Here is a 17,500-nt window from a genome sequence, read left to right as displayed (position 1 = left end):
TAAAGAGTGCATGGGGGGAAGAAGGACTAATAAAAGTAGACGAAGGACCCAGAAATATACAGATACAGGAGAATGACAGACAGAAACAGAGGACTGGCACAACAAACCAATGCACGGACAATACATGAGACAGACTAAAGAACTAGCCAGCGATGACACATGGCAATGGCTACAGAGGGGAGAGCTAAAGAAGGAAACTGAAGGAATGATAACAGCGGCACAAGATCAGGCCCTAAGAACCAGATATGTTCAAAGAACGATAGATGGAAATAACATCTCTCCCATATGTAGGAAGTGCAATACGAAAAATGAAACCATAAACCACATAGCAAGTGAATGCCCGGCACTTGCACAGAACCAGTACAAAAAAGAGGCATGATTCAGTGGCAAAAGCCCTCCACTGGAGCCTGTGCAAGAAACATCAGCTACCTTGCAGTAATAAGTGTACGAGCACCCAACCTGAAGGAGTGATAGAAAACGATCACGCAAAGATCCTTTGGGACTATGGTATCAGGACGGATAGGGTGATACGTGCAAACAGACCAGACGTGACGTTGATTGACAAAGTCAAGAAGAAAGTATCACTCATTGATGTCGCAATACCATGGGACACCAGAGTTGAAGAGAAAGAGAGGGAAAAAATGGATAAGTATCAAGATCTGAAAATAGAAATAAGAAGGATATGGGATATGCCAGTGGAAATCATACCCATAATCATAGGAGCACTAGGCACGATCCAAGATCCCTGAAAAGGAATCTAGAAAAACTAGAGGCTGAAGTAGCTCCGGGCCTCATGCAGAAGAGTGTGATCCTAGAGAAAACGGCACACATAGTAAGAAAAGATGATGGGACTCCTAAGGAGGCAGGATGCAACCCGGAACCCCACACTATAAATACCACCCAGTCGAATTGGAGGACTGTGATAGAGCAAAAAAAAAAAAAAAAAATAATAATAATAATAATAATAATAATAATAATAATAATAATAATAATATCACTCATTGATGTCGCAATACCATGGGACACCAGAGTTGAAGAGAAAGAGAGGGAAAAAATAGATAAGTATCAAGATCTGAAAATAGAAATAAGAAGGTTATGGATATGCCAGTGGAAAATACCCCATAACATAAGAGCACTAGGCACGATCCCAAGATCCCTGAAAAGGAATCTAGATAAACTAGAGGCTGAAGTAGCTCCAGGACTCATGCAGAAGAGTGTGATCCTAGAAACGGCGCACATAGTAAGAAAAGTGATGGACTCCTAAGGAGGCAGGATGCAACCCGGAACCCCACACTATAAATACCACCCAGTCGAATTGGAGGACTGTGATAGAGCAAAAAAAAAAATAATAATAATAATATATTTTTATTACTATTATTATTATTATTGTTGTTGTTGTTGTACTTAGGAAGCAGACCCTCTCTCAAGCATACTTTATTAAAAGTAATGGCTACTTCAGCAGCGTTACACTTGTAGAGATTCTTCTCTACTTTGCGAATAGCGGCTTTTTCCGTGCTACTTAACAGGCTAGTAGAGCGCCTATAGAGGTCATGGTCAAATACAGGGTCAAAATTCTGTAACATAAAATGGCAGCGTTAAGCGAATTGGTTTTATGTATTATTTTCTCTATTTTTCTTGTTATCGCTTCTCTGGCTCAGTGATGCCAGTTACTAAGAAGCATCGCTGAGCCAGAGATTCGGATAATAATAACATATGTTCAAAGAACGGTAGATGGAAATAACATCTCACCCATATGCAGGAAGTGCAATATGAAAAAGAGACCAGAAACCACATAGCAAGTTAATGTCCGGAACTTGCACAGAACCAGTGCAAAAAGAGGCATGATTCAGTGGCAATAGCCCTCCGCTGGAGCCTGTGCAAGAAATACCAGCTACCTTGCAGTACTAGGTACGAGTCCCACCTGAAGAAGTGATAGAAAAAGATCAGGCAAAGATCCTCTGTGGCTATGGTATCAGAAAAGATAGGGTGATACGTGCAAATAGACCAGACGTGACGTTATGGACAAAAATCAAGAAGAAAGTATCACTCATTGATGTCTCAATACCATGGGACACCAGAGTTGAAGAGAGAGAAAGGAAAAAAATGGATAAGTATCAAGACCTGAAAATAGAAATAAGAAGGATATGGGATATACCAGTGGAAATTGTACCCATAATCAAAGGAACACTGGGCACGATCCCAAGATCCCTGAAAAGGAATCTGGAAAAACTAGTGTGCAACCCGGAACCCACACTATAAATACCACCCAGTCGAAGAGAAGGAGTGTGATAGACAAAAAAAAAATAATAATAATAAATAAATAAATAAATAAAAAATAAAAATAACTATTATCATTATTATTAGAGAAACAAATCCACAGTTATATATATGTAGTAAATATATTGAAATATAAATATGTACATAAAGATTTCGGAAAAGTTTCCCGAGAGCTTTCTGTGCAGATTTATACTTGAATATATGTACTCATATACATAACTATGGATTTGTTTCTCCCTGTCAGGACTCATGCTACAATAAGTATCTTTTTAATTATTATTATTATTATTATTATTATTATTATTATTATTATTATTATTATTATTATTATTATTATTCTCACGTACGTCTTGCACGATGCATAGAGGAAAATAAGAGATTAATATCCAAGTATATATATCTTATGCTGAAGATTCTTCAGTAATCTTGAAGACGCCATTTACCATGAAAAAAAGATACCTTTTAAGAAACCAGAACACAAAAGGAATAAAAATAATACAAAAGTCACCGAGGAGATATACAGGCATCTTTCAACGAGATCAAATAAAAAAAAAGGGTAGAGAAGTATTGAAAGGTGGTTCCTAATTAGGTACCGTTTTATTTATTTACTTTTTTTGGTATCTGAACATTCAAGAACTTCATTAATCACTACTACGTGAATAAAAAAAAAAAATATAAGAAAGGATGGAAATGTAGTTCCTAATTGGGGAGAGATTTTTTTGGCACCTGAGCATTCTAGAAGCGTGTTACCCATTGCATGAATCATTAAGGATTTTCGTTTTTTTTTCAGTAAATTTGTCCTTCACGGTGGCGATAACATATAAGACAGGTAGCAAATTTTGGATTATGTCTCCACGGTATCCTGTGCATAATCTTCACTAACATACGAGAAGGCAAACAAACTTATAGCAAGAACAAACAAGCATTCAAACATACGCGTTAGTTTATCTCTTTTTCTCTTCAGACTGAAAAGTGATAAAACTTGCATAGCAACACGTAAAAAAAAATTTTACAATCATGAAAAAATGTCAGTTTTATAGCCTTAATGAAACTAATTAGGCAGGATTACACATTGGTATTATTAAAAAATCATAGAAAAAAAACTAATGTTAGGTAATAACCATCACTACCTGTAAGGAAAAAATAACTGAAGCATAAAGTGTCAACTCAAGAAGAAATGAGCTGATAAATGACATGAAAATAACTAATAAAAAGAAAAATACAGAGAAAGAAAAACTAAGCGACAATAATGTCTTTCGAATTCTGAATTCTCTCTCTCTCTCTCTCTCTCTCTCTCTCTCTCTCTCTCTCTCTCTCTCTCTCTCTCTCTCCACGTCTGAATTCTTAAAATGCTTCACAGTGTCAGGGAACATTTAGATCCCCATAAACTATTCTTACTTTTTCATGTCGCTCGGAAAATGAGTTTCCTTCTGTCTTGAGAAAAGTTTATTTCCTTTTATTCTTGTTAACCTGCTAATAATAATAATAATAATAATATGAAAGAATTTGGTCCTGATACAGAACACCACGTTATCAAGATTATAATCCTTCTTATTCAAGTGTCCAAAGAGATTATTGTCGTCATTAAATTAAAAACGAAAGAGAAAACTGCAAGTTTTCATTTCCATTATCCTTTTAAATAGCAGAAAGTGATTTCCCATCATTGCTCATTTCCTCAAAGGTACATTTTTGCATAGGAATCGAACATTTCACTGGATAAATAAACTATGATTTTTCCTGTAAGAGCACTTATTTCATGGCAATTTTTTTTAAGCAAAATATCTGTGAAAATAAGTCGAGCCTTAAAATTCAAAGGACTTTTTTCCCACTTTTCTGTGAAGGTAATTGGTGTATTCATTTTTTTTTTTTTTTTGGCACTTTCTGAGCTACTTTTCTGTGAAAGTAAGTCGAGCATTCATTATCAGGGCACTTTTGTGCAACTCTTCTTGTGAAAGTAAATCGGACGTTTATTTCTAGGGCACTTTTTCGAGCAATTTTTTTGGGAAAGTAAATCGAGCATAAATTTCGAGGTACTTTTTACTCAAAGTTGTTTCTTGTGAGGTAGTCGAGCGATTAAAATTCATGGTCCTCTGGCAATTCTAGATATTAATTATATTATTATTTTTAGGGAAGTTTTCTGAGCAATTTTTCTGTGAAAGTCAGTCAATAAATTTATTTTACAAAGATAATCACGCAATCAATTTACAAACCGAATAGATCATTGCATACAAATTTCACGTCAAAGTTATAACTGGAGAAATGTCAGCGTTACGCCTCTTCATCGCGCAAACGCCATTGGAACGAGCAACCCTTTCGTAGCCCAGCCCTAGAATAAAAACCAAACCAAAAAGAAAAAGAAGAACGGGAAAGGGTGAAGACTGTGTCTGGAACATAGTTACGACCCATACATCAGGCACAAGAGTCGAGTTTCCAGCGATGAAAGTAAAGGCTAGAAACTCGACCCAGGCCTTTTGAAGTGTATCAGATATCTTTTCCTTCTTCCCAAAGAATACAAATTGAGAGTGCGGAGGTATTCCCAATAAGGCAGAGGCTTCGGATATCCAAGGCTCAAAGAGCGAGGGTTTTGAGTTAAGGGTGAGTGCTTCCAGTGGCTTGCTGAACGGTTAGTGAAGGAGGAGTCACTGATCGGTTTAGATGGAAGGATAACTAATTGGTTTGGAAGAAAGAATCACTAATCAGTTTAGATGGTAAACTTACTGATTTGTTTGGAATGTGTCACTGCTCCGTGTAGAAAGAAGAATCAAAAACTGGTTTAAATGTTAGAATTACTGACCTGACTGGACATAGAAATCAATGATCAGTTTAAAAGGAAGAATCACCGACCTTGATTGGAAAAAATCACCAACCGGTTTAGAAGAAAGGATCACCGACTGGTTCAACAGAAAAATAAATGATTAGTTTAGAAGTAAGAATCGCTGAGCATTTTGGAAGGAAACACGGACTAGTTTGGACTGGTTTAGAAGACAGAATACTGACCAGTTTAGAAAAATGAGATCAATAACTGGTCTAGGAAAAGGAATCGTCAAAGTAGAGAGAGATTTAAAGTGTAAGAAATTCAGACGTCAGCATATTTCTCCTCGTTTTGGGAACCTGCAACAACGTTTGGTATACTCTCATGTTATCAGCGAACTTAAAGTGCATTAACTACGGTATGCAAAGCTTGTTAAGTTAATTTGTTCACCAACTTGTCTTGCGTAAGGTCACGTTCAGTTGCGACGCGGCCTTCCTTATATTAGAAGATATCAATGTGCCATTTAGTTTCAGTATTGATGTTTCAGTAATTCATCTGAAGAATGTTTCCCATGGAGTTTATTCAGGCTACGTTTTGGGCAAAGTTTAACTGCAAAACATTTCCGGAAATCAAAGGGTACATCTGAGTGTGCTGTGAAACAGTACCAAGGCTCAATTGATTGTCGTATCAGTCATCCCTGATTATTCTGACCGATTTCTTTTCGTCAATTCGCCTCTCTGGTCTTTGGATGTCTCTTCTCTACGAATATGGTGATAATTCAAGAGTTCAAAACGACCTCTACATAACTTCATGTAGATTAAGTTTCTAGTATGTACCTACTTTAACTCGTTGCTTCTAATGCGAGCGAATGTTATTGCTATATGTTTCTCTTCAGATATACATACAAAGTAGAGTGAAAAAAACATCCGAGTCCATCCATAATTCCACTTAATTCAGACACAAAAATAAATGTCAACACACACAACGTCTTCCAAACACGTACGCACAGTCATGCGGGTCTCTCCAATAAGCTCAAGAATTTCTCCTTGCCCGATCATTCATACCAAACCTCTCGTCTCTCTCTCTCTCTCTCTCTCTCTCTCTCCTCTCTCTCTCTCTCTCTTTCTGTCCTCCCACATATTACGTCATTCGTGGATTCCTGCTGCTTCTAGATGATGACATACATCCCCAACGGGAATAAATTGCGACTCACCAGAATGCAAGGCGTAAAGTGTAAGCGTTCGATCGCCCGGGAATCGAATTTATACGATGGCAAGAACGCCAAGTTGAAACATAGAGTCGACAATATTTTGACAGTTGGTAACTCTTTGAGATGGGTTGCCACTTAGTCATTTATATGGGGTTGGGGGTCCCTTCCTTTCCCCCCGACGAACCCTCTCAAAATAATGCAAATCGCGTTGCATGTCAGACGGCGATCGAGCAAACGGCGACGTCGCCTTTGGGAGGTCGAAGCGTGAAAACCGACCCTTGGGTAACGAGGGCCAATAATTTCCGTAATTGGGATCATTTAGTCCTTCCAACGTCGTGATTATCCGCCCCAGTTCAAAATATGGCCCGAGAGGGGTCTCTGTGATTATTGTTTCTCAGTTCGCGCAGTAAATTTCCAGTATTGTTTCTTACCTCGCGCGATAAATTCGATAAATTCTCCTTCCCCCTGCGCGAGGCGGTTGTTTGTTGTCGCTAATAAAACAGGGCAAATCTCCCGTGACCTCATTAACACACAAACAAAGGGGGCGGCTGCCCCTGCAAAGCCTTCCAGCGACTGCCAGCGTTGCTCCCGTGTGGCAGGTTAAGTGTTTTATGAAAACCGGTAATTCAGGCTGCTTCGCTTAGGCGACTTCTTTCCTTTTTCGCGTGTAGGGACTTCGGGTACTTTTAAGCTCTGCGACATTATTTATACGAAGGTGGGTATGAGGGTAGACTTGCCTCTCTCTCTCTCTCTCTCTCTCTCTCTCTCTCTCTCTCTCTCTCTCAATATATATATATATATATATATATATATATATATATATATATAATATATATATACAATATTCGATATGAATTATAAGAAAGCATATGTCCTCTTAATTAAGGCTTGACTGTGAAGTTAGTTTTTCTTTATTTAGTCCTTCTATAAGGAGAGATATAAATTTATATAAATGTATATATTATATATATATATATATTATATTGATATAATATATATATATAGATATATATATATTCATATGTATACTATATATAGACATATATATATATATTGTGTGTATCATATATATATATATATATATATATATATATATATATATAGTATATAAAAACTTTAATAGCCACAATGCCCTCTTAACTTCTTGAATTCTTTGCTCTTTTTTGGATACGCTTGTCACTACAAAGCCTGAAGATCCAAGTTCATAGAAATTTGGAAAAAATTTTGATGTCCGGTACCGGGACAAACGAACCCAGGTACCGGACATCGCAATTTCTTCAAATTTCTTTGAACTTCGATCTTCAGGCTTTGTAGTGACAAGCGTATCCATAAAAGAGCAAAGAATTCAAGAAGTTAAGAAGGCATTGTGGCTATTGCAGTATATATATATATATATATATATATATATATATATATATATATATATATATATATATACAGTTTTATGGGGATACAATCCACAATGAAGTAAATTCTCTTGTAGTTTTATAATATATATTCTTGTACCTGGCTTTCTGCATACAGTTTTATATATATATATATATATATATATATATATATATATATAATATATATATATATATGTATATGTATGTATTGTATATATATATATATATATATATATATATATATATACTATATATATATATATATATATATATATAAGACATATATATATATATATATATATATATATATATATATATATATATATATATATATTCCGAAGGAAGTAGTAGGGAAAGGCATCCTCATCTTTCAACAGTTTATTAATGCCGACGTTTCGCGACGAATTCCAGGTCGCATTTTCAAGGCTAAAAATATATAAAGTTTACGAACATTATAATTGATCTAATTTAATTTATATTAAAATGTCATGGCAACAGCTCTCAATACAGTAAAAAGTAAAAGGTTAAAAGTAAAAGGTAAAAGGTAAAAGGTAAAAGTTAAAAGTTAAAAGTTAAAAGTTAAAATTGAACAGCACCTTCAAGTCAGACATATTAAAAGTACAGGACTTCACTAAAATTTTCAGACACCTACTATACAAAAGAAAGAGTAAAACTGACACAATATAGGTAAAAATACAGTGAGGCAGACCAGCTGCCCAAACTAGGCTATGAACAATTTTACAGAGGACGTTTGGGTATTTAACGACGGTACAGTCTTTTTAATAATGATAGATTCTAAAATTGTCAGGTTGTTGTTGTTCCGCAGTTGGCCCCCCTCCCAAGATAGAAAATCCTTGCTGTCAATATATGTTTTACATGTTTTTTGAGTGATTCCGTATATTGGATTGTTCTGGATTTGATAACCTACTACCTGTTCTATGGCTTATGCCCCTGTGGGAATCAATTCGAACCTTCAACAGCCTCCTCGTGCAAACACGTATGTCCCGTGATCACATCTGGGCAGTATATTTATATACGACGCTGGACGAAAGCAGAGGACTGAGTCGGTCTTTGACTCTAAACAGCGATCCAATGGTTAAGGGATTTTTGGGGATAATTTTCAAGTCCACAGCCGGAACATCTTTTGAATAGTGGATGTGCATGTTCTCCTAAAGGTATCACCATGCAAGAAAGGGAAACTTGCAAACATCTTTAGTCTCGATACAGTAGATACCGGTGTTGAATGCACCATTTTTCTCTGTCAGCAGTTTGTTTAGAGATCTGAAAAAAGTCGTGAAGGAAAACATTATTATTAAAATATTTCACCAGAAAGGATATTTCGTCGTGAAAGCCTATCCATTGATGATGAGTATAAGCTCTATGGAGGAGGGTTAAAATAGAGTTTCCGTTTAAAATTAAAGAAACACGAACTATAAAAATTAATTCCCAAACCAGTAAATATATTGACAGCAAGGATTTTCTATCTTGGGCCAACTGCGGAAACAACAACAACCTGACAATTTTAGAATCTATCATTATTAAAAAGACTGTACCGTCGTTAAATACCCAAACGTCCTCTGTAAAATTGTTCATAGCCTAGTTTGGGCAGCTGGTCTGCCTCACTGTATTTTTACCTATATTGTGTCAGTTTTACTCTTTCTTTTGTATAGGTAGGTGTTTCTGAAATTTAGTGAAGTCCTGTACTTTTAATATGTCTGACTTTGAAGGTGCTGTTCAAATTTTAACTTTTAACTTTTAACTTTTACCTTTACCTTTTACCTTTTAACCTTTTACTTTTTACTGTATTGAGAGCTGTTGCCACGACATTTTTAATATAAATTAAATTAGATCAATTAATAATGTTCGTAAACTTTATATATTTTTAGCCTTGAAAATGCGACCTGGAATTCGTCGCGAAACGTCGGCATTAATAAACTGTTGAAAGATGAGGATGCCTTTCCCTACTACTTCCTTCGGAATATATCTTCTTTGAGCTCCAGCTCCGGCCCTTATGTATATATATATATATATATATATATATATATATATATATATATATATATATATATATATATATATATATATATACTCCTCTTATAGAAGGACTAAATGAAAGAAACTAACTGTACAGGCAAACCTTAATCAATAAGACATGCTTATAATTCATGTCAAAAGTTCTATTTTCTTACTTTCCAAAAAATCTAATTTTACATTACCATTATATATAGATATTCTATGATTGATATTCCTTCTGAAATTGAAAAAAAAATCAAACATACCTCATATCAATCATGACTGCTGTTTGATTACCAAAACAATATTTAGCAGTTCTTTGATAAACGTGCCTTCAGAGTAGGGGAAAAATCACTTATTAACATCACCGCGGTGTACACATCTGCGTATAAAAATATCTCATGTTTACGACAGGGATCTAGCAAGAATTGGGGGGACGAGAAACCTGTTTAAACATTTTTTTTTTTTTAAAAACAGGAAAAAATGATTGAATGTTTTCCATCTTTTAAAGGCAAGGATGTTAAGTTTTTTTTTTTTTTTTTTTATTGCGGATTCCATCAGCATGGATTTATGGTTACCTTGAAAGGAGATTGTTTCAATCTTATGAATTTTAAATGTGGATAGATGTACTGAGAGAGAGAGAGAGAGAGAGAGAGAGAGAGAGAGAGAGAGAGAGAGAGAGAGAGAGAGTATGTCTGCGCAGAAAGCAAAAATATCAAGACCGTCCTAGGTTATAACCTTTCTTTAATTTGACAAAATCCTCCTAATAATAAATATAAGAACGGATATTTCAGGAAACACAGAACACTAAGGAGTTCCGTAGCATAAGGACGAAAAGAAGCAGGAATAAACAGACATTGCTGAATTCAAAATGTCTCCATTTTACAAAGCTTTACTTTTAGCCACGAATGTTCTTATAAGATCCATTCTAACAAAGCTTTACTTTTAGCCACGAATGTTCTTATAAGATCTGCGATTCCACAGAGCGTTTTAAAAAATCAAAATAGTCTTTCATTATACTATAAATAAAACAATGATCAGCAACAGTGGATTACATTCTTTTCATGAAAAAAAAAGCTTTTGAGAAAGACTATCTAATTATTCTGGATTAACGTAATATTGTCCTTTTGAAGGACAATGGAATATGTAAGAATATGTATATCATTCCTCTTTCAAGAAAAGCATACCATAAAAAGAAAAATGGCAACGAAAATAGCATTATCCCCTTTCCCAGAATCCACAAAATGAATATACCACAGTCTCAGGAACAGAAATATGTCGATTAAGTATACCATTACCCTTTCAAGAAAAGCATAGCAGATAAAGGAGTCATTGTCATTAAAATAATGTCATCCCTTTTCACGAAAATTCATAAAATAATCACATCAGAATCTCAACAACAAAAGCAGCAAAACAAAGGCAATGTCCTTCAGCCTAATACAAGAAATGTCCTTTTTTGAAAAACAGATCCTCCCGATGAGCCGGAATGTTGGCAACCAGAGAGCACAGGGAGACAAAACTTCCTAGGAATGTTTTGACTCGAGGAAGCTGGCTGACCGAGGAAGCTTAAGCTCTGTGTATCTTTCCTTTGCCAAAAAGTCCTGCCTTACCTACAATGTGGTGGTCTCCCGAGGCTGTCTCCTATAAAAAGAAGGAGAGGATTTCCTTTTGTTGTCATTTGATGTCTTTTAGACTTTGCCGAAAGAAGGTGGGAGTTTTCCTCATCAATACAGGCTGTAGTGACGGTCATGTATAGAGTCGGTAAGCCTAAGTTCTATGCAATAAGCTGGGTTAGGAAGCCTAGGCTCTAAGCAGTGAGCTGGGTTAGCATAACTAAGCTCTAAGCATTAATAAGTCGGGTTAGCAAAGCTTAGGTTCTTCAGCAGTGAACCGAGTTAGCAAGCCTAATATCTATGCAGTAAGCTGGGTTGGCAAACCTAAGCTCTAAGCAGTGAGCTGGGTTAGGAAGCTTGGGTTTTGCCGTAAGTTGGGTAAGTAAGCCTTAGCTTTGCGCGGTAAGCTGGATTAGCAAACCAAAACTCTAAGCATCGTGCTGGATTAGCCACCTAAGCTCTATGTAGCCTAAGCTAACAAGTAAACTGGGTTAGCTTTAAGTTCTAAGTAGTAATCTAGGTTAAGACCGAGTTGTTTTGGCTTCCTTTTCCTTAAAGGAACAAAAAAAAATCAAAGGCCATTTCTTTATGCATGCTGCCCGCCAGGAGATCCATTACCGTGACAATAACGCTGAAAGCGATTCTTACAAAACGATACAAGACACGAAAAACACTTTTAATGAGCAGTCACATTCACAAGCTGACCTTTTGTGGTCGTCTTTTGGCCTTGGCAGTTAGTTTTGAGAGCTTTCCATCAAAGTGGAAAGCCGCAGAATGTCACAGCCGCTCACTAGAAAAGGATCATGAAAGCTGTCGCGAGAAGCATCACACGCTACGGCGCATCTATTTATAAAAAATACGAAATCTTTTTCGACCCCCTCCCGAGCAAGGGGAAGTCGTCCCTGCTTGGGATGCTTGTGGAGTGCAGGCACTCATTCATGACGCGTCTGCTTCAAGCGAGAGTAAATGCAAACATCAGTCGGCCAGGCGGCACTAACAAATGTGGCCGTCGTGGGGGAAATACAAGGAGGTTTACGAGGTCCAAATTCCTACACAAAACAGGCTGAAGCGTGGAGAGTGCTTTCCTCTGTCCCCGGCCGCGCATTATTCGTTATAACTCGGCTGGCTCTCTCGGCTTTGAAACGGCTCTCTTAACAAACCTATTCAGGACGAATGGGGGACTGGGAGACGAATTGTTTACAGTCGTCTTCTTTCGAGTGAGAGTCTTGAATTCGAGCGCTTTAAGGAAAGTCCCTGCCTCTTGAGGAGGCGGTGGGGGACGTCTGGAAGGGAGGGGAGGGTGAGGGATGTTAGGGGCGAGGGCTAAAGCACTGAGAGGTGATTTGGGGAATAGTAAACAAGGTCTGCTTCTCCGAAAAATGACATATTTCATGCATTCCCGTTTCCTTTCCCCCCTTCAGAGTACAAAAGGTATTTTGGTGTTACGATTCGTTGTGACTGCATATTTCCTTTTGTAGATATGGTCCGCTGGTTTGGTTCTTTCACGAAACCACAAACTGTAAGTAACAAACGTTTCTGAGAAATGACGAAACGTTCGCGCACTTGAATGAGGAGAAATTACTTCAGCGAAAGAAGGAAAACTTGTTTGTGGTGTGTTAGGAAACATTTTACGTCAAAGGATAACGTTCTAAACAGGATATATGAAATAAATAGAGAAAGAGAGAGAGAGAGAGAGAGAGAGAGAGAAGAGAGAGAAGAGGGGGCCGGGGGGGGGGGGGAATCCCTCTGTATTGATAAAAAGCACACAGAAATTGGAATATCATATTAAATCACTTACAAGAGTCGCATTAATTGAATTACTTTTTAAAATATGAAAGAGAATGAAAGGCAAAACCGAGTCAGCATTATATTGTGTTAATTAAATCATTATCTTAGAAAATTAAATATTGAAAAAACACGAAACATGATAATATTAAAGAGAGAGAGAGAGAGAGAGAGAGAGAGAGAGAGAGAGAGAGAGAGAGAGAGATAAGCAACCAAATGCTTTGCAAACGCCAAGACATATCGTACCCGCAGGCTGTCCAGATATACGTGATTGAGACTCGGGTGCTTTTATTTCAATCGAATTTGAAGACCACACCCCTATGTGACACCATTACGAAACGGCTTGAACAAAAATACAAATACATAAATAAATAAGATGAACTCCATCCATACTCATTCCTTTCAAATAAATTATGCGGTTCGCTACACTCAAAAGGGGGAGTGTTCTTGTTAGTGTTTTACGTGGTATGTAAAAGACGCACTTTTTGTTTTTGTGGTGATCTCCTTTCTGCCGCCAGAGAAGTGGTTAAAAAAGGAAACGTGTTGTCAAAGTTAAAGGCTTCATGAGCCTTGTACTTCAAGAAAACAGTCACTGTTCACACACCCACATTCATTACACAAACACGCGCACACATAATATATACGGTTTATATGTGCATATATATATATATATATATATATATATATTATATATATATATATATATATATATATATATGCACATACACATACACAATATATAGTGGGATAACACGTGATGTACATATATGTGTATATACTATATATATATATTATTATATACATACTTACACACACACACACATATATATATATAGTATATATATATATAATAGTATAGTATATGCATATATATGTATACACTATATATATATATATATATTTATATGTATTTTATATATATATATATATATATAAGATATATATATATCGATATATATGATATATATATATATATATATATATATATATATATATATATATATATATAAAGATATATGCACGTAAGTATGTATGTGTGTATGAATGAAACAGTAAATAAGTAAGCCTGATCACACATGACTGGAAAGAACGCATGAGAAAATTTCATCAACTAAGAACCTCCCCCCTCCCCCTCTCCCCTCCCTTTGGTTTGAGATTAGGATCAAGGTTCCTTCAGGATGAAGAAGGAGATAAGGATTTCTTCCTCGGTTTCCAAAAGACATCGAGGAGGTTCCCCTACACAACGACGAAAAATAAGAATGGCCGAAAAATGTCCCGTGTTTGGCAGGCAAACATTCCTTAAGAAGCAAAGGAGCTTTTAATGTTTTATGCCCATTTATGACGCAAGTCCTTTTTCCTACTAAATTTTTTCAACTGCATTTTGACGTTTGTTTAAAAGATTTTAGCATTTTTCACTAACAATTATCACTTTGTTTTCTTTAAGTCTCTTCGTGGTTTCTGTACTAATAAGCCCAAGGGCGTCGAAGAAATAAGCTAATTAGGAACATTGTTGTAGCCAAGGTCTATAGACCTTTGTTGTAGCTCACGTTTTAACATCGACCGTCTGCTAATTAGGAACGATACAAGAGTACGTATGAACGACGTCAATCGGAACAAAAGAGTACATAGAAACTCATGGAAATAACTGTGGGCGTTTAAAAAATAAGAAAAAAATATGACATAAGGTGAAAGTGTACATAAATCCAGTAACAGGATGTACAGTACTAGCTTACGGAAAACGCAACAAATTGTTGATAAGAAAAAAATTCAAGAATTACAGTACCATTAAACCTACTGTAGCATCACCTCACAGAATTATTACATTTGAACAAAATGCAGTGACAATTCTAAAACAAATATATAGAGATAATGCTAAATTAAATATACAAAATTAGTAAAACTGACAAAATAAGAAAAATAACTTGTTGCAGAGGCAACAGTACTGATAAAAAGTAAAAAAATTGAAAATCTCTTAATAATACATAAATACAGTTATTCTAAAAATATACTTAAATACAATAATTTTATTTTTAAGCTTTACAGCAAAATTCACGATAATAAAAAGAAATACTTAATCGGATATAACACTCGAGGAATGAACGAATAAATAAGTAAATAAATAAATGAATAAATAATGACAATATCGAATAAAATGGAGGAAACACTAGATAAAAAAATAGTGATTGCCAAAAATTAGCAATATAATCAAAAGAAAATGGCTGAATATACAGACCAAAACAAAAATAATGATTACCAAATAAAATAATAACAAAATGATAAAAAAAAAGAAAGATGTTTACTCACCGTTAAATTCTGCAGAAGCCCCGGAGAATTGTGACGCTGAATACAAGCAGATGAGCAGCAGAAGATTCATCATCCCTACTTCTCCTGCTTTTCTCCTCTTCCTCACTTGTGTATTCATCTTTACCTATTTGTTTCACTTACGCACTGGATAAATAAAAACTTTTATTCACTGACGAAGAGGTGATTCCACCATTACACTCACTGACTCCTAACAGACTTTCTTAGTTTTGACAAGTAATCTTTTTCTTTTTAATCTATATCCTGTTTTTTCTGTCTATTCTAAGCCATGGGAATCTTCATCTTTTTGTTCACTTGTTTACGGAGTCACTTCTTGTTAATATATTCTCTGTGTCTTTACATTTCATACATTTCTTCATAAATTTCTTCACCATCTGATTAATATCTGTTTTTCTGGAACGTATTGACACTTCATTTCAAAATTATGAAACCATGTTTTTGTTTCCTTCTAGAATATGGTGCCTGTCAATTTATGCCCTGGAAAATGCAGATGAAATAATGAATGGGTATATTTTTCGTTTTTAGATACAAAAGGTGAACGAAGCTGCCCAAAACATTGTGGAAAAGTAAATGTAAATGGATTTCAGTTTTGTGTATAATATATATTAACATATTATAATATATATATATAATATATATATATATATATATATATATATATATATATATTATATAATATATATTATATTATATATATATATATATATATATATATATATACATATACATAAATACATATACATATATATACTATATAAATATATATATATATATATATATATATAATATACATTATATACATATACATATACATACATATATATATATATATTATATATATATATATATATATATATATATATATATGTATATGAGTTACCTGATTTAATACCTCAACAGCAATTAACTGAAATATCAACTGAGATCTACTTCCATTACGAGAACAATGCAAATAACAACATAGCAAGTAAACCAATAAACTAAATATAAAGAGAATAATAATGATAAAAAAACGATAATTACAAAGCGGAAGAAGATGGAGAGGGGGGTGGGGAAGGAAATTCAACCCATGAAAAGATGTGTGAGAGAAGGATTTAAATCTCTACACCAGATAATGATGACGTTTAAGACGCGAAATCCGACCCTTCTCATCATCTCCCAACTGTTGCAGAGATGCAACGACTGTGTAAACAAGAGCTGCATTCTTGCTTACATTATTTCACACCAGAAGAATTTGTCTTCTGAATTGTCTGGTGAATGTAGTGATATATCATAGCTCACTGTAATTTTTTTACTTTTGATGTTTTGTGATTAATTTTTATCTTTTATAATTCTGTGATTTTTTCTTTTTTTTTTTATATCTTTGACATGGAAACTTTATTTTGAGGAGTGCGCTTTTTTGGGCTTATGTATCAAATAAAAAAAGATTTATAATAATATCAGGATGGAGTTTGGAATACAGAAATGTGCCTTAGTCAACATCCAAAAGGGCAAAGTAACAAGGGCTGAAGCGATCAAGCTACAAGATGGGAACAACATCAAACTTACATGAGACAGGATACAAATATCTGAGAATAATGGAGGGAAAGGATATAAAGCACCAAGAGATGAACGACACGATCAGGAAAGAATATATGCAGACTTACGCGATACTCAAGTCAAAACTCAACGCCGGAAATATTATAAAAGCCAAATCACATGGACAGTACCAGCAATGAGACACAGCACAGGAGTAGTGGAATGGACGAAGGCAGAATTCCGCAGCATAAACCAGAAAACTAGGAAAGTGCTTCAAGAGTGCATGGGAAGAAGGACTGATAAAAGTAAACGAAGAACCAGAAATATACAAAGAGAGGAAAACGACAAACAGAACAGGGGAATGGCACAACAAAGCAATGCACGGACAATACACGAGGCAGACTAAAGAACTGGCCAGCGATGAAATATAGCAATGGTTACACAGGGGAGAGCTCAAAAGGGAAACAGATAGAATAATAACAGCGGCAAAAAATCAGATATTTTCTGAGAACGATAGATGGAAATAACATCTCACCGAAAGCAGAAAGTGCAATATTAAAAACGAGACCATAAACCACATAGCAAGCGAATGTCCGGCACTTGCACAGAACCAGTACAAAAA

The 17,500-nt window shown here is 35.3% G+C and overlaps 1 protein-coding gene across 14 annotated transcripts in view; it reads right to left on the bottom strand.

The window, feature by feature from the left end:
- LOC135224450 (synaptogenesis protein syg-2-like) overlaps window positions 1–17,500 on the bottom strand; it is a 563,172-nt gene that overhangs the window by 435,456 nt on the left and 110,216 nt on the right. For all 14 annotated transcript variants that reach the window (XR_010316738.1, XR_010316736.1, XR_010316741.1 and 11 more), the window contains exon 2: window positions 15,343–15,837. Coding sequence is in view for 8 of the 14 variants with exons in the window: in XM_064263445.1 (XP_064119515.1) it covers window positions 15,343–15,460 (118 nt within the window). In the remaining 6 variants the exon portion in view is untranslated. The remainder of the gene's footprint in view (window positions 1–15,342; window positions 15,838–17,500) is intronic.

The sequence above is a fragment of the Macrobrachium nipponense genome, chromosome 12 (assembly GCF_015104395.2).
Source record: "Macrobrachium nipponense isolate FS-2020 chromosome 12, ASM1510439v2, whole genome shotgun sequence".
NCBI lineage: Eukaryota > Metazoa > Arthropoda > Malacostraca > Decapoda > Palaemonidae > Macrobrachium > Macrobrachium nipponense.
Note: the sequence above shows the minus strand (reverse complement) of the source record. Positions and strands in the feature narration are given on the sequence as shown.